Below are 17,480 nucleotides of genomic sequence, written 5' to 3' on the forward strand. Positions count from 1 at the left end.
TTTAAGGAAAAAATACCTAGAATTAATTTCCAACACTCAAGGGGGTAGCTACTGGTTTTAGCACCCACTCCCCCAGATTTCCACCAATGACTCCTATAAACTTACTATTAAAGTAATATCAAACTGTTTGCTAAATAAGTGCATCTTCAAAACATGTTTTCTAGCCACACCTGACTCCCTCAGATTACTGCTTCTAAGAAACTACTATATGATAATTATGGATCTGCCACCAACAGTGGTCCAAGACCGCTTCCTTTCCTTCCTACCATTATAAAGACAATGTAATACATTGATCTCCATCCTCTTAAAAAGATGACTCTGAATTAACCAGCATTTAGCAGAAATGGGAGGAAAAACAGAAATGGGGATAATGCTAGAGGAAGGAGAAAAAAATTAATAATTACTTTAAAATCCACTATAGCCCATAAAAATGCAAAAAGAACATAATTTGCTATAAGTTTGTTTATAAAAGAAAGTAAACAGAGAAGACCTCAATAAAAGAGAAAGACGGAAATATTGCCAATATTCATCATGAGGAAACAGTTTGCCAGTTAAATTATTTTATTTTGATAATCACTGCAAGGAAAGAGCATTATCTACTAAACGTGCTTTCTCAAAACTTCTAGATGACTATAAATTTCACAGATTGGTATATACTCAGCACACACTGTGTCACATGAGATCCAAGACTACTGATAAAAACTGCTTAAATAATTTAAAGTTAACATGTCTAGGATCCTAATACAGAAAACATACCTGAAGATTTATTTACTTTGGCTGCAGATGTCTTGGTTTGTCCAGGTTTGGCTAAAATAACAAGAAAAATATATCAGTATCACATTACAAAAAACATCACTTAGATTTAGGAAAGAGCTAACTTAGCATAATTTTGGTAAAAACACTGCAAGAAACATCCTTATACTCATCTTTGTATGCCCATGGAACTATAACTATAGGCAAATTCTTAGCCATGGACTTGCTGAGACAAAGGGATAGATTTAAATTTTAACAAACATGAAACTGTCCTCCAGAAAGGTTGTACCAGTTAATATTCATCAATAGTATACAAGAGTGGGGCTTCCCATTTCCACACAAACACAGTATGTAAAAGAAGTTATTAATCACTCCAATCTGAGCTAGAACTAGTATGATTTAATCTTTGTTTCTTAAATTTTAAGTAAAGCTGTGTCAGTTTTCATATGTGTAAATTCATCTCTATTTCTTTGTGATCTGTCTATTCTTAATATCTGCCAATTTATCTTTTGGGTTTTGAGGATTTTCTTATTAGAGTTCTTTATACATTAAAATTAATCTGTATCATATAGGTAACAACCTTTTAAAAAGTTATGAGAAATACTTATACAAAAATATTTTTGTGTAATCAATGTCTTCCTGATAGGGGAGGACTTTCTCATTCTGAAATTAAAAACAAACCAAAAAACCCTCCACATTTTCTTTCAATACTTTTAACTACTGTCTATGTATCATGTTAAATCTCTGATCCAGCTGTAATTTATTTGTTTATTTATTTGGCTGCGCTGGGTCTTCGTTGCTGTGCGCGGGCTTTCTCTAGTCGTGGCGAGCGGGGGCTACTCTTCGTTGAGGTGCGTAGGCTTCTCATTACGGTGGCTTCTCTTGTTGCGGAGGACAGGCTCTAAGCGTGTGGGCTTCAGTAGTTGTGGCACGCGGGCTGCAGAGCGCAGGCTCAGCAGTTGTGGCGCACGGGCTTAGTTGCTCCACGGCAATGTGGGATCTTCCCGGAGCAGGGCTCGAACTCGTGTCCCCTGCAGTGGCAGGCGGATTCTTAACCACTGCGCCACCAGGGAAGTCCCTGTAATTTATTTTGATACTATAAACTGTATACTTTACAAAGAGGCTAGTCAATTTAATGAATAATTCATCTTTTCCCTGCTAATCTGAAATATTACCGTAATGATTTACTGATATTCCATATGCTTGGGGGAGTATTCATGGAATCTATTCTGTCCTACTGATCTTTTGTCTATTTATGCAATTATATGAAACTATATAAATCTTTTAACTTTGTAATATATTTTAATATCTGTTAGTGCTGTTCTGTCCTAATTACTCTTCCTTTGCAGAATTTTCTTGTCTATTCTATGTATAAACTTTATTATCAGCTTATATAGATTCAAAAAATCTTTACTGGTATTAGGTTCCTAATATTTATCTTTTAATGTAAGAAAAAAAGGCATATTATAATGGTGAAAGGCTTTCTATCCAAAAATGAGCTGTTTTCTCATTTAAGCCTTATTTTATGCCTCTTAGTATTTAAAAGTTTTCTTTTCATGGCTTCTACCTTTTTTATTATTATAAATGGAATATTTTATTAGTATATTAATATTTTATTAGTATATTAGTATGAATGGTTCTTTTTTATGTAATAAAGCAATTAAAACTTTATAGTAATTTAGAGAATTAAGATGGCTAATTATTTAATAGCATTTCAATAGACTCTAGTGGGTTTTCCATCGTACGTATATATTTGCAAACAATAATGTTTTATCATACATTCCAATTTTTATGCCTCTTGACTTGCAGTGCACCAGCTAACTTTAATGGGAATGCTTCTACTGTTTAACTCTTAAGCATATGCTGGCTTTTGACTTGATATATGCGTATTTGTTATGCATATAAATAAATAAAGTATGTATACACAAACACACTATCATATTAAGGAAGTAGTCACCTACTTTAAGAGTTTCTCAGCATTTATCTCCCTCTATTTAATATAGTAAATGGAATTGACAGATTTCCTAATTTTGAACCATCTTTATACTTCTGACATGACCCCCGTCCCCCTCTTGGGCATACTATGTTATTCATTTAATATACTTCCAGACACTAAAATTTTACTTAAAAACTTTACATCAAATATTCAGAAGTGAAACTGTTCTATAATTCCAATTTAGTATGATAGCTTTATCAGCATTTTAAAACATTTCTCTAACTTTTAATTTTGAGATTACTATATATTCACATGGAGTTGTAAGAAATAACAGGGAGAGATCCCATATACCCTTCACGGACTTTCCTCTAATGGTAATATTTTGCATAACTAAGTATTATATCATAAACAGGAAACTGACATTGATGTAATTTACAAACATTCCAATTTCCCCAGATTGCATGCGCGTAACGTATATTTAGTTCTATGAAATTCTATCATATACGTGTAGATTATGGTGACCATCAGTCAAAACAAAGGAGTTCGACCACAAGTATCTTTCCTACTACCCATTATAGAAAGAGCCATCTCCTCCCTCCCCTAGAATCCCTGACAACCACTAATCTGTTCTCTATCTCTTTAATTTTATCATTTCAGGAATGTTATGTAAATAGAAGCTTACAATACATAATTTTTTTAGATTGAGTTTTAAAATCAGCACAATTCCTCTGTAATCCATCCAAGTTGTTGCATGTATCAATAATTCATTCCTTTTTATTGCTAAGTGGTAGGTATTCCATGCTACAGACATAACGCGGTTTGTTTAGTCAGCCATTCACCTACTGAAGGACATTAGGGTTGCTCCCAGCTTTTGGCTATTAATAGAGGCTATAAATATTTGTGTACTGGTTTTGTGTGAACAGGTTTTGTGTGAAATGTAATTCACTTGCCTGAAATAAATGCCCAAGAGTGTAACTGCTGGGTCTTATGGTGAGCACGTTTAGTTTTGCTAAAAAACTACAATACTTTTTTCGAGAATGGCCATACTATTTTACATTCCCACCAGCAATGTACAAGTTTCTCCACATCTTCAATAGCATTTGGTATTACTATTTTCTTATTTTAGCCATTGTGCTAAGTGTGCAGTGTCTTTGTCAGCATTTGATGTTGGTATTAGCCTGTTTTTTCCTTCCTGTTTCCCCTCCCCCTCCATACTCCCTTTTAAAGAATGTTTTCCTTTCCTCTGCATGCTATGGAATAGTTGAAATCAGAACTAGAGTTATTACTTCCTTTAAGGTTTGCTGGAACTCACAAGTGGGAACTATTTGGGCAGAGTGCTTTTACTGGGGAAATAACTGACTTAAACAAAAGAAGTCATTTTCATCTGGGAATTGAAAAGATAAAAAGACATGCACTTAAAAAAAAAGGGGGGGGCTTCCCTGGTGGCGCAGTGGTTGAGAGTCCGCCTGCCGATGCAGGGGACACGGGTTCGTGCCCCAGTCTGGGAAGATCCCACATGCCACGGAGCGGCTGGGCCTGTGAGCCATGGCCGCTGAGCCTGCGCGTCCAGAGCCTGTGCTCTGCAACGGGAGAGGCCACAACAGTGAGAGGCCCATGTATCGCAAAAAAAAAAAAAGGAAACCAATAAAATCTTACAGAAGAAAAAAATCATTAACTCAAGAATGACAAATCAGAAAATTTTGGTTCACTATGTGTTTTTCCAAGGGTTCAGTTATTTTTTTTTATTGAAGTATAGCTGATTTACAATGTTGTGTTAATTACCGCTATATAGCAAAGTGACTCAGTTATACAAATATATACATTCTTTTTCATATTCTTTTCCATTATGGTTTATCACAGGATACTGAATACAGTTTCCTGTGCCATACAGTAGGACCTTGTTTTTTATCCATTCTATGTATACCAGTTTGCATCTGCTAATCCCAAACTCCCAATCCATCCCTCTCCTGCCCCCCTCCCCCTTGGCAACCACATATTCTCTATGTCATGATTCTGTTTCTGTTTCATAAATAGGTTCATTTGTGTCATATTTTTGACTCCACATAAATGATATCATATGGTATTTATTTTTCTCTTTCTGACTTACTTCACTTAGTATGATAATCTCTAGTTGCCTTCCATGGGTTCAGTTATGACACTAATACAAATGTGATTTGAGTATCCCTATACCCTTCCTCCAGCAAATATTTATTCATTAACCCTTACACCACATTAGATATTAAGGTACAGAAAAATAAAACTACAAGTATTCCCTTACCCAGCCAAGTGAAAGAGACAGACTTATTAACAACCTATTAATACCAAGTGATTTAATGTACACAATACAGTATTTCTAGGAGGGAGCTGGGAGCATTTAACTGCCTAAGAGTCAGGGAAGGTATCACAAAGAAGCTTCATCTGAGATGGGCCTTAAAAGATAAATTAGAATTTGCCCCACCTCGACCCTCCAAAAGGAGTCTTAATTGACTTTGTATTTTCAATACCTTGCACGAGGCCTGGCACCTACTAAACAGCTACTTCATAAGCGCTTAATAAGTGAAGTTAACTGGAATTTAGACAATGATTCCACACAAATGGATAGCGTAAAGACCCGAGAAATGAAATCGCACAGCTGGAAAATAAACTATTCTGAGTAGCTTAAACATAATATACAGTTGCATGACTAGAGATTGAAAAAGTCATCTGGGCCAAAGGGGAAGGGGTCGTTATGAAGAATTTGGGTTTTCCCCTGTGGGTCACTAGGAGTGAAACGATCAGATCTGCTTTAAAGTGACCTCAGGGCAAGAGTGTTAATACCGGAGCAGAGTAGAATAAAAATCGCCAGTCGGGAGGCTATCTTCAAAAATTCAAATGTGAGTCTAAACTAAAACATTTACAGCTGTGATGGAGTAAAGGTGAGATAATTTGAGGTACATTCAAGAGAGAACTAATTTGAATCAGCCACCTATTGGATGAGAAGAGGAAGGATGTTATTTAAGTTTGAACTGGGTGGGACAAAAAAGAAGACAAGACAGGGTAAAGGATTACTAATAGATTCCTACACTGGATAACTAGTGGTGTTGTTAGATAATATAAGAAAATGAGGCATAAACTTGAGGGGGCAGAAGAGGTTTATGTATGTATGGGAGATGTCATTGGTCCTTAAAGATATGGAAAGGAAAGAAATCAACCAGCAAGAAAAGTAGGACATGAGAAGAGGAACAGACATTTAGGGAAACAATGAAGGGAAGATAAAAGAAGAGCAATCAAAGGAGATATAGAACAAGTTTTCATTCTCAGAGAGGTACTTTAGTATAGGTGAAAAGCTTGGGAAGCATACAGTTTTGGGTTTGAATACTAACTCTTCCATGTGACCTTGAGTAAGTCATTTAACCTCTCTGAATCTGTTTCCTCATCTATCAAAGGAGAACAGTATGAACTATACTCATACGGTGGTCTGAAATATTAAGTGAAATAACAAATTGCCTACTATAAATAGTGTAACCATGGCAAGTTTCTTTCCCTTGTTTTCTGTCTTCTGGCACAAGTTAAACTATAAACTACTTAGAAATAACTCTCTGATGTAATACGCATCTAATTATGGGCATATAGCCGAGTGCTAAGTAAGTAATTAGCACTGGGTAAAAGTTCTAAAGTTTCCCTTTCTGATAAAATTAGGCTTTTGCTCCCTCCCTGTACTTTCCTACATCCTTTTAGATTTGTGCTTATAACCAAAGTTCTCTTTGTTTTTTTAAAGTAAATTTATTTATTTATTCATTTATTTAATTTTTGGCTGCATTGGGTCTTCGCTGGTGCATGCGGGCCCTCTCTAGTTGCAACGAGCGGGGGCCACTCCCCGCTGCGGGGCACAGGCCCCTTACCGCGGCAGCCTCTCCCGCTGCAGAGCACAGGCTCCAGGCACACAGGCCTCAGCTGCCACGGCACACTGGCTTCAGCAGCTGTGGCTCGCGGGCCCCAGAGCGCAGGCTCAGCTGCCGTGGCGCACGGGCCTAGCTGCTCCACGGCATGTGGGATCCTCCTGGACCAGGGCTCGAACCCGTGTCCCCCGCACTGGCAAGCGGATCTCCAACCACTGCGCCACCAGGGAAGCCCCCAAAGTTCTCCTTAAAACTACCCTGACTTCCTATCCCTCTTCAATCTGACATTGCTGATCTCAAAAAGTTATCTTATCTTTCTCACCTGACACTTTCTCAGCCTTCGGCTCCTCTCTTTCTTTCTACATTTATATTAGAAGGGAGGAAGTACTTAACTTGAAGCACTTCTCCCCCTACGCATTACTTTTATTATGTTAGGGCCATTCCCAAAATTCAGACCTTAAACTTAACAAAAAATTTTCCTAAGTATCCCACTTTCAATGCCATGTGATTGACCAAATGATATCTCCCATAGATATTCCTTGATACCTGATATTTAGCAATGTTCTCCCCCAGTTCAAAGAAATCACTGCAGCTAAATTTTATTATAATCAACATTACCACATTCGTTTAGAAAACTCCATCTGGCCTGAAACCTTGAAATTTTTAAATTATTTTTTTAATTTTTATATATTATCCACTAAAAAATTCTGTATAATAAAAATTCAGATTTTAGCATACCAGATCATTTTAATTAACCTTTTAATATCAGGTCCTAATTACCTGAAAGTGAATCCCAAATGTTTTCTCAATAGGATTTTTCAATCACTCCATGTATCCAATCTACATGAGAATCCTAAACAACTAGTGGTTCTTTATTCTCTAAGGAAATTTCCCAGAGTTTGTACCAATTATTACTAGGTCTTACACAGAAAAAATGGGGTGCACTTATCCAAGCTTTGGAAACAGTGGGTTAAACAAAGTTAAATAGGTTTCTTTCCTGCAGGATTTCATAAAGTGAATGGGTTTGTGGATTATTTTTTAAAGGAAAAAAAAGGTATAATACATATCCTAAACTTGACCGGATCCAAAACATGTTCTATGAACACGTCTGTCACGCAACACATTTTGAGAAATGCTGTTAATGGGGTCAAATTAAAAAACACCCCAGCACTACTCTTCAAGGCCTTTCTGTTACCTTTTTTATGTCATCTGCCTAACTGAAGTAGTCTTCTGCCTCTAAATATTATCCGTTTACACGTTCACATTTAAAACTTTAGTAAAAATTTACTGCCTTCCAGAAGCCACTCATAGTCACCTCCACTAACTTCCAATAACTTCAGGACACTATCCAACTAAACATTATGGAAAACTGAGATATTCTACACACTCCAATTTTCCAGTCACTTGAATATTAGTTCTAATACCAAAAACTCTTTTATCTATTCTGAATATAAATCCATAAACTATCTACCTTTCAAAAAGATAACATACAAAACACAATTTAAGTTTCCTAATATATTGTTTATGTCTTGTCCTTCACTATCACACTGTTTACTAGATTCAAGAGTGTATGTTTTGGCAATAACTTTTTTCTCTCGACATTTCCAATCCTAAATGGACGGAGAAAAAAATAAACTGCGTTTAAAATTGTATGCAAAATTCATTTAGCTAGATTCATAATAAAGACCTGAAGTATTTGCCTGTGTGTAAAGAAATAACACATGAGTGTAATATCATCTATTTCTGTTTAGTCTTTTTTGTTTACTTTTTGGTTCTTAGCAGACTTTCAAAATCAAAGGGGACCACACAAGCAATCTTAACATACCTTTATGTTTTGTCTTATCAGTTTACTGGGAGGGAATGGAGACAGACACTGCAAAATTAACCTAAATAGCTATTAACTATGGAACTATGATAGGTACTTTGCATACATTATCTCATTGAGTCCTTAGATTTATTCCACAAGAGATTTCATAATTAAACACTTAACATTAACCGTTAGCTTAATACAGGAGCCAGTGTGGGTCCCCCTTCTCCTAAAGCACAATGAATAATGTTTTCCTAGCATCATCTTACAAGAAGTTTCTAGTCATCTGACAAAACATGCTCATTTGGAGGAGTACTGAAAGTAACAACTTACTAGCAGAAGCTGAAGTCACAGTTTCAACAGCCTTGGAAGCATCTGTATCTTTTCTATTAAAAGGAGAAAAAATTTAGCAAAGAATAAACTTCTAAAACTTCTAAAGATGCAAAGCTTAAATCTAAAAAAGTTTAAAATAATTCAGTTTGAATGATGTCCCATATAAACTGGAGTCAGGATGATAAAATATATTAAAAATGTCATTGTAAAAATTAAAAAATTTTAATTCATATGCATAGTCATTCTCACATAGGAGATGATGGAATTACTTACTTTAAAGTAGATGCAGATGTTTTCTTTGAATCTGATATCTTTTTCTTCACCTCTTTGTTCTATGAAAGAAAAATATTTTGAAAAATTTAGTTTCTTCCCCAATTATAAAAAACCATTTAGAAAATACACAAAAGCATAAGAAACACACACGTACATAAATCTAAAATATTCCTACCCTAAAGTATAAATGTTAATCACCGTTTTCTATTTATAGATAGAAATTCTTCATTTGTGATCATACAGTGTAATTTTACAACCTGCCTTTTATCACTTATCTACATTTTCTTATCACTACCTTTCAAAAACATTATTTCAAATGGTGCTATACAGGGAGATCAGCTCGGTGCTTTGTGACCGCCTGGAGGGGTGGGATAGGGAGGGTGGGAGATGCAAGAGGGAAGAGATATGGGAACATATGTATATGTATAACTGATTCACTTTGTTATAAAGCAGAAACTAACACACCATTGTAAAGCAATTATACTCCAATAAAGATGTTAAAAAAAAAAAATGGCAGTGCCATGAGGGCAGGGCATTTCCTTTTTTGCCAGTACTGAGCGTCCGCGGTCTGGCGCCTAGCATAGGCTAAATACATGGTATTTTTGTGAACAGAAGCCGGGATTCTGGCTGTCATATTTAATGAGGAATTATAGTCTTATTATTGGGGGGGAGGGGGTGTAAAAAAAACACAAAAAACAAATAGTGCTATAACATTTCTGATGTCTAACTGCTATCACTCTGGTCCAATCTTTTCCTTTAATTACCGTAATAGACTCATAATGGTCTCTGCTTCTGTCTTTGCCTTTTCACCCACCCTCACTCCATTTTAAACATAGAACCACATTGATCTTGCCATTCCTAAACTCAAAACCTTTCATCACATTCAGAGAAAAAGCTAATACTTAAGCGTTTACAGCACACATTCCATGCACTCTCTACCCCCAAACTACCACATACTTCTCCCCATCCTTCTCTACTTCCAATCCTAAAGCATCCTTTATACTTCTCAAACAAAACAAACTACATAGGCATGGACCTGAGAAGCCTTTTGCAGTTGCTGTTCCTTCTCTCTGGAATGCCCTCAATCCAAGGAACAGTTTGCTCCTTCACCTCCTTTAGGTGTCTGTTCAAATATCACCTATTCAATGAGAGCTTCTATAACTACCTTATGGAAAGTTGCACGGCTCCTCATTCCCCCAAAAGAGCACTTCTATTTCCCTTTTCTGTTATTTTCCTCTACAGCACTTGCTGTTAATAGACATAGTATATATATATATATATATATATATATATGTTTAATTTCCTTGTGGTCTTTCTCCTCTTCACTATCACTGGTGCCTAAAATCATGCTTGGCAATTAGTGAACATTCAATAAATGTGTTAAACTGATCTGAACTTAACAAAAATTGTTGTCATGTTATTTTATGTTTTCTGTTCTTTTGGGGCAACCTTGCCATTTCCTTCTGTTCTATATGGGATTTTATCCCAAACATCTTCCTCACCCCAATGGTTTAGAAGATAATCATCCTCCTACTTTTATTCTACTAATGGGTATCTTCAGTGTTAAAAGAAATGTGAATCCACTGATTTCTTCTGTATAAATTTAAAAGCCCTTACACCTTGGCTTACATGCCACTTAAAAAAAAAAAATTATTTATTTATTTTAGGCTGCGTGGCGTCTTTGTTGCTGCGCGTGGGCCTTCTCTAGTTGTGGCGAGCAGGGGCTACTCTTTGTTGTGGTGTGCAGGCTTCTCATTGCAGTGGCTTCTTTTGTTGTGAAGCACAGGCTCCAGGTGCGCGGGCTTCAGTAGTTGTGGCTTGCGGGCTCGAGAGCGCAGGCTCAGTAGTTGTGGCACGTGGGCTTAGTTGCTCTGCAGCATGTGGGATCTTCCTGGACCAGGGCTTGAACCCGTGTCCCCTGCATTGGCAGGAGGATTCTTAACCAATGCACCACCAGGGAAGTCCCCATGCCAATTTCTGATGACATATTTTAGACCAAAATTATTATTGTTTTTAATTTTAAGTAATTTTTTTTTTTACAATTTATGTTATTTAAAGATACGAACGACTATTTGGATCTTACTCTACGCTTAAATGGTTTCATTACTCATCACCAATCATTTTATATCATAACTTCTCCATTCCTTAAGTTGTTCATTTTGATAGCAATATTCTCAGAAAGATAGACTGATGAAATGTTCTTCGAGCCCATACATGTCTGAGAATACGGTCCTAACATACAACTTGGGATTTGACTTGAAATGCATGTACTGCATTACAATCAATCTTTTTTTCCACTCAACCTTGAGAATGTGTTGCTTGGCTATCTAAGGCTAGTCTACTTTTTACGTTTATACTGTTTCTGCCTGGATCACTATAGCTTGCCTTTATAACTATGAAAATTAACATCTTTACCAGTTTTTAAGTGATGTTCTCTTTCTGAAATTCCAGTTATATGCAGATTGGGTCTCCTAGATGTATCCACCATGCCTTTCCTCTTAATCATTTTAGACTTTTTAACCTTCCTTAATAGACAATAAGTTCTAAGAAGAATGGAAGCACATCTGCCTTGTTCATCACTGCATCTTCTGCATGTAACATAATGCTGGACACATAACAGATGTTCAAGAAATAGTTTCTGAATTAAAGTAAAACTAAACTCTCTTCTGAATTGCTTGTATCTCTGCAGTTTTATCTCTGTTATTCATTAGATTTTCCATAACACTCAAACCACTGTTCACTGCCTCCCAGCGCTGCTTTTGTTTCCATTCAGCCTTCTTAAATCTAAGCTGGCTGCTTGCTCTAGGTTTTAGATGTAATGTCCCCGTGAATCTTGCTGAAAACAGTAAATTAAAAATTTTAAAGTCTTGTTTGTTTTGTTTTTGCAAAGGGTTGACCTGCAGCACTATTTTACAATTACAAGGGTACTGTTTGTTGGAAAATCTGATTCTACTTTTTTATCAAGGGCTCCTGCTCCTTTAAGGAAAATTTCAGTATCAACATGTGTCCATTTCTCTGGAAAAGAAGAATGCTTGCTTTCAGGAGACTGGTTAAGAATCATTGTTAAGGACTGAGGTCTATGCTGGCTTATGATTAAAAACAAGGTTACTGAGTTTGGCAGAGCTGTGCAGACCCATATTTTAATCTTTCAGGCTTAAATACAGGGATGTAGAAAATTTTAACCTTTTCTCTAACATTTCATTATCGACTCCAAGAAGTAGCAAAATGAAGAGAATGTTCTATGAATCACAGCCAGAGTCCAAGGCTATCCTAACATGAAATATCAAACGTGGGCAGAAAAGTTTCATCGTAGTTTTGACTATTCATGCCAAAATTAAGATGTGGATCAAGAAAACTTTAGGGCTGCCCTTTCTTTTCTAGTTTGAGTTTCAAGCCTATTTTGGGCTTGCTCTATTAGGAAAACTTAATGTCTTCCCCTGTGATAACAGGCCAGAAAGATTGTCCCATACACTTCTAATCTGAAGAAGCCATAACCAGAGTTCTGTTGGGGATCCCCTCTGGTCAGTCACAACACAGAAGTCAGGAGTTAGCATTCTAAGGCTTCAGTTCAGCACCATCCAAACCATATTTAATTGAAGAACATCAACGTTTTTGACAGGTAGATGGCATGTTTTCTAGTTTCTAGTGCTGATACTTAGCCCATTCATTACCATGAAAATCAAAACAGTAAAATATGGGGACTTCCCTGATAGCGCAGTGGTTAAGAATCCGCCTGCGGATGCAGGAGACACCGGTTTGAGCCCTGTTCGGGGAAGATCCCACATGCCGCAGAGCAAGTAAGCCTGTGCACCGCAACTACCGAGCCTGTGCTCTACAGCCCGCGAGCCACAACTACTGAAGCCTGCACGCATAGAGCCCGTACTCTGCAACAAAGAGAAGCCACCACAATGAGATATCCACGCACTGCGACTAAGAGTAGCCCCTGCTCTCCACAACTAGAGAAAGCACGTGCACAACAACAGACCCAAAGCAGCCAAAAATAAATCAATATGATTGGGCTATCTGACTTGCACTGCTGCCTTAGCAAACTTATCAATAAGTCACTCTAATACCCTAAATGTATCCTTAGTCACCCATTTTCCCAGATTAAACGTTTTAGAATTAAAGAAGACTCATCTCCCCAGTTCTCCAAATTTAATGATCAGCCAGTCTTGCTTGAGGGTCACTGGTATAAGCTACTTCTCCTTTCTATTCTCAAGGTTACTATCTACCTCAAACCATTACTATTATTAATAACAGTCTGGTTGGCTAGATGAGCACTCTAACTGGATCAGTGATCTTTTCTCTTCTTTCCTTTAATCAATTTGCTAAGCTTTCTTTGCCTTCAGAGTCATTTGCCCAACTAATTCATTCTGCAGATCACTTCCTGATGAACCTTTCTAATCCATCCATTTCATTATGTCATAGCACTGCTGAAAACCTTGAGTAACATTTAACTGTCTACAGGATAAAGTTTAAATTTTTAAATTATGCATTCAATTCTTGATTCCCCTTATTATCCTGTGCAACTAGACATGGCCACGTGTCACAGTTCTGGTAAATCAAATGTAGGTTAAAGTTGCTGGGGAACTTGCTCTTCCTGGAGGGGTTGGTGGGGGGATAAAAATCCATTCTGCACTTTTTTATTCCTTTCTTTCTGCTTGGAAGACAGAAACAATACCAGAAGGTACAGCAACCATCTTACAAACAAGAATGAAAGGTACACACTAACGATAGTGGAGGAGAAAACCAAAAAGGCTGGGTTCCTGAAGATAGTATGGAGCTGCTGCACCAGCCATGGACCGCCTGCCTGCAGATTTCCTGTTATGAGATAAATAAACCTCGGATTTGTTTAATAAAACAATGGTGAAGTTTTCTGTTAATTGAAAATGAAAGAAATTCTAAATTGGTAATAACTAGGGTCACCATGTAATTCATTATTCAAATCAGGACAATGGGACAATGGAATGGGCATGTATATAGCAGGTGTTAGTAAACTAGGACGATGCGTTACTCTGGTAGTAACTAACCAGAAAACATAAGAGAAAAAAATAAATAAAAACTCTTTTATCTAATAGCAATTGAAATAATATTTATGATGTATATAAATAAATATAAATAAAAGTTAAATTTAACACTTCCTCCAAAATGTACGTTATGGAAACATTACAAAAGAATGTCATGGAAAACAACGTGGGACTTCCCTTGTGGTGTAGTGGTTAAGAACCCACCTGCCAATGCAGGGGACACAGGTTCGATCCAGGAAGATCCCACATGCCGTGGAGCAACTAAGCCTGTGCACCACAACTACCGAGCCTGCCCTCTAGAACCCACGAGCCACAACTACTGAGCCCTCGTGCCACAGTTACTGAAGACCACGCACATAGAGCCCATGCTCTGCAACAAGAGAAGCCACTGCAAGGAGAAGCCCGTGCACCACAACAAAGAGTAGCCACTGCTCACCACAACTAGAGAAAGCCCGTGCACAGCGATGAAGACCCAATGCAGCCAAATATAAATAAATTTATTTAAAAAACATGCTGAGGGACACTAGATGAAACCTAAATAAATGGAGAGATAAACCACGTTTCTGACAGAAAGATTTAGTATTGTAAAGACATCAATACAAATTCAATATAGTATCATTTAAACTCTCAATAAGATTGTTCAGAGAACTTAAGCTGATTCTGAAACAAATATTGAGGAGTAAATGTTTAAGATTAACCAAAATAAATTTAAATAAAGAACAAAGAAAAGGATTCTATTAGAAAACTAAGCAAATATTATAAAGTTACAGTTGTTATAATAATTGAAACCATACAGTATTCGTAAAAAATAAACAGACTGAAACAGATCTGTGTGTACAGGATAATTTATACACATAAAGACAGCTTTCCAAATCAATGAGGAAAGACAAATCAGGCATAAATGGTGTTCGGTTAACTGGTTACCCATTTTGGAAACAATATTGATACTATTCACACATTATACCACAAATCACAGATTTAAAACATAATGGAAGCATATCTTTTTGGCACTGGTACAAAGGTCTTCTAAAACAAGATAAAAGAAAGAAGGCAAAAGCCATTAAGAGGAAAAAAGGTAATAAACTTTAGTACACTGAAATTACTTAAAACTTTATATATGTATACATACAAGCAATAGTCTAAAAGAAAATACTTCTCATTTATAACACAAAGTTAGTGTCTAGGATAATGAACACCTTCAGATGAAATTTTTTTAAAAGACAAATAACCTAAAAACAAAACAAAACAAAAAAGACAACCTAACAGAACAATGTGAGAAGATATATACAACAAGTAATAGAGATAGCTAGTAATTATATTAAAAGATGTTGAAGTTCAATAATAATCAGGAAAATGCAACTTAAAACTAGATACCAGATGGGATCAAATGGTGGAGGAGTTAAGACGTGGAATTCCCACAGGTACATCAAAAATACATCTACTATAGGGCTTCCCTGGTGGCGCAGTGGTTGAGAATCCGCCTGCCAATGCAAGGGACACGGGTTTGTGCCCCGGTCTGGGAGGATCCCACATGCCGCGGAGCGGCTGGGCCCGTGAGCCATGGCCGCTGGGCCTGTGTGTCCGGAGCCTGTGCTCTGCAGTGGGGGAGGCCATAGCAGTGAGAGGCCCGCATACTGCAAAAAAACCCCAAAACCAAAAAACATCTACATGTGGAACAGCTCTCACAGAACATCTACTGAACACTGACAGAAGACCTCTGACTTCCAAAAGGGCAAGAAAATCTCCAGGTAACTGGGTAGGGCACATGAAAATAGAAAAGAAAGAAAGGAAGAATCTGCCTGCCAATGCAGGGGACAAGGGTTCAAGCCCTGGTCTGGGAAGATCCCACATGCTGCGGAGCAACTAAGCCCGTGTGCCACAACTACTGAAGCCTGCGCACCTAGAGCCCATGCTCTGCAACAAGAGAAGCCACCGCAATGAGAAGCCCGTGTACTGCAACGAAGAGTAGCCCCCGCTCGCTGCTACTAGAGAAAGCCCGCACACAGCAACGGAGACCCAATGCAGCCATAAATAAATAAACAAACAAACAAATAAAAATTTTAAAAAAAGGAAAGAAAGAAAGAAAGGAAATCGGGACAGGACCTGTGCCTCTGGGAGGGAGCTGTGAAAGAAAAGGTTTCCACACACTGTGAAGTCCCCTCGCTGGCAAGTAGATCAGCCAAGCCAGAGGGTAGGCTTCAGAGGAAAGCACAGCAACAGGTGTGTGGAGTGCAAGTGTGGAGAGACCTGCACAGAGGCTCATACCGACTGGCACTCCCCAGCCCGAGACGCTTGTCTGCTCGCTCACCTGCTGGGATGGGTGGGGGCTAGGTACTGAGGCTTGGGCTTCAGAGGTCAGACTCTGGGGAGAGTACTGGGGTTGGCTGAGTGAAGACAGCCCTGAGGGGGCTACGGTGTAATGCACCACAACTGAGGAAGTCCAGGAAGAAAGCTGGGCCCACCAGAGAGGCAAGGCACCACTGTTGTCGGGGGGTACACAAGGAGGAGGCTGGCCCACCATCGGAGCTTCTTTCTCTGTGCACTCGCAGGTGGCAGGACACTGCCTACACAAGCTCCAGGGGCGGGTGTGCAAGCCACTGCTGATGCCAAGGGCCCTGTGAATGGGTGCAGGTCACTGCCCCCACCTTCCCGGGAGCAGGCACAGCCCACCACTGCCGAGGGTTCCATGATCGGGGCCAACTGCCCTGGGAGCGTGCATGGCCTGCCATTGCTGCTGAGGGTCTCACGACCCAGTGCCAACCACTGCCCCCACCTCCCCAGGGGTGTGAAAACCACCACTACCACTGTGGAGTGACCCGCAACTGGGAGCCAACCACTGTCCCTGCCTTCCTGGGAGCTTGCAGGAGCTGTGCACCTGTGCAACCCCTATCGAGGGGATAACAGCCAGCACATGCTAAGGAAAGAGACAGCAAGCATCCAAACCAAAAACAGCCCTCATGCCAAAAAAATATTAAACCCACACCAGCTACACAGGGACACTCCCACTTATAAATAGCTCCCCAAGACTACAGTAGATAATTGTTTCCCCTACACTCACAAACTAAGAGATACATAAACAAAATGAAGAAGCAGAGGAAACACTCTCAGTTAAAAGGCCAAGAAAATTCCCCTGAAGGAACCAACAACGAAACAGACCACTTCAGTCTAACAGATACTAAGTTCAAAAAGGAGGTAATGAAAACACTGAAAGAGTTAAGAAAGGCTATTGACAGAAATGCATATTACTGTGAAAACGAATGAAACTATAAGGAGGAGCCAAGAAAAATTAGAAACTTCATTTGCTAAGACAAAAGCTGAGCTCAAGGCAATGAATAGCAGAATGAATAATGCAGAAGAAAGAATAAGTGACCTGGAAAAAAGACTAACAGAAATTACACAACCAAAACAGCAGACAGAAAGCCAAATGAAAAAGAATGAAAGCAATATACGAGACCTAAGGGATAACATAAAGC

At 38.3% G+C, this 17,480-nt stretch overlaps 1 protein-coding gene across 10 annotated transcripts in view; it reads right to left on the reverse strand.

Moving 5' to 3' along the window:
• ZNF638 (zinc finger protein 638) overlaps window positions 1-17,480 on the reverse strand; it is an 83,768-nt gene that overhangs the window by 30,292 nt on the left and 35,996 nt on the right. For all 10 annotated transcript variants that reach the window (XM_029231645.1, XM_029231643.1, XM_029231641.1 and 7 more), the window contains 3 exons: window positions 8,981-9,039; window positions 8,708-8,760; window positions 757-807 (listed from right to left, as the gene is read on the reverse strand). In XM_029231645.1, coding sequence (XP_029087478.1) covers window positions 757-807; window positions 8,708-8,760; window positions 8,981-9,039 — 163 coding nt within the window. The remainder of the gene's footprint in view (window positions 1-756; window positions 808-8,707; window positions 8,761-8,980; window positions 9,040-17,480) is intronic.

Source organism: Monodon monoceros, unplaced genomic scaffold (genome assembly GCF_005190385.1).
Source record: "Monodon monoceros isolate NGI ecotype Baffin Bay Population unplaced genomic scaffold, NGI_Narwhal_1 Super_Scaffold_19, whole genome shotgun sequence".
NCBI classification, from domain to species: domain Eukaryota; kingdom Metazoa; phylum Chordata; class Mammalia; order Artiodactyla; family Monodontidae; genus Monodon; species Monodon monoceros.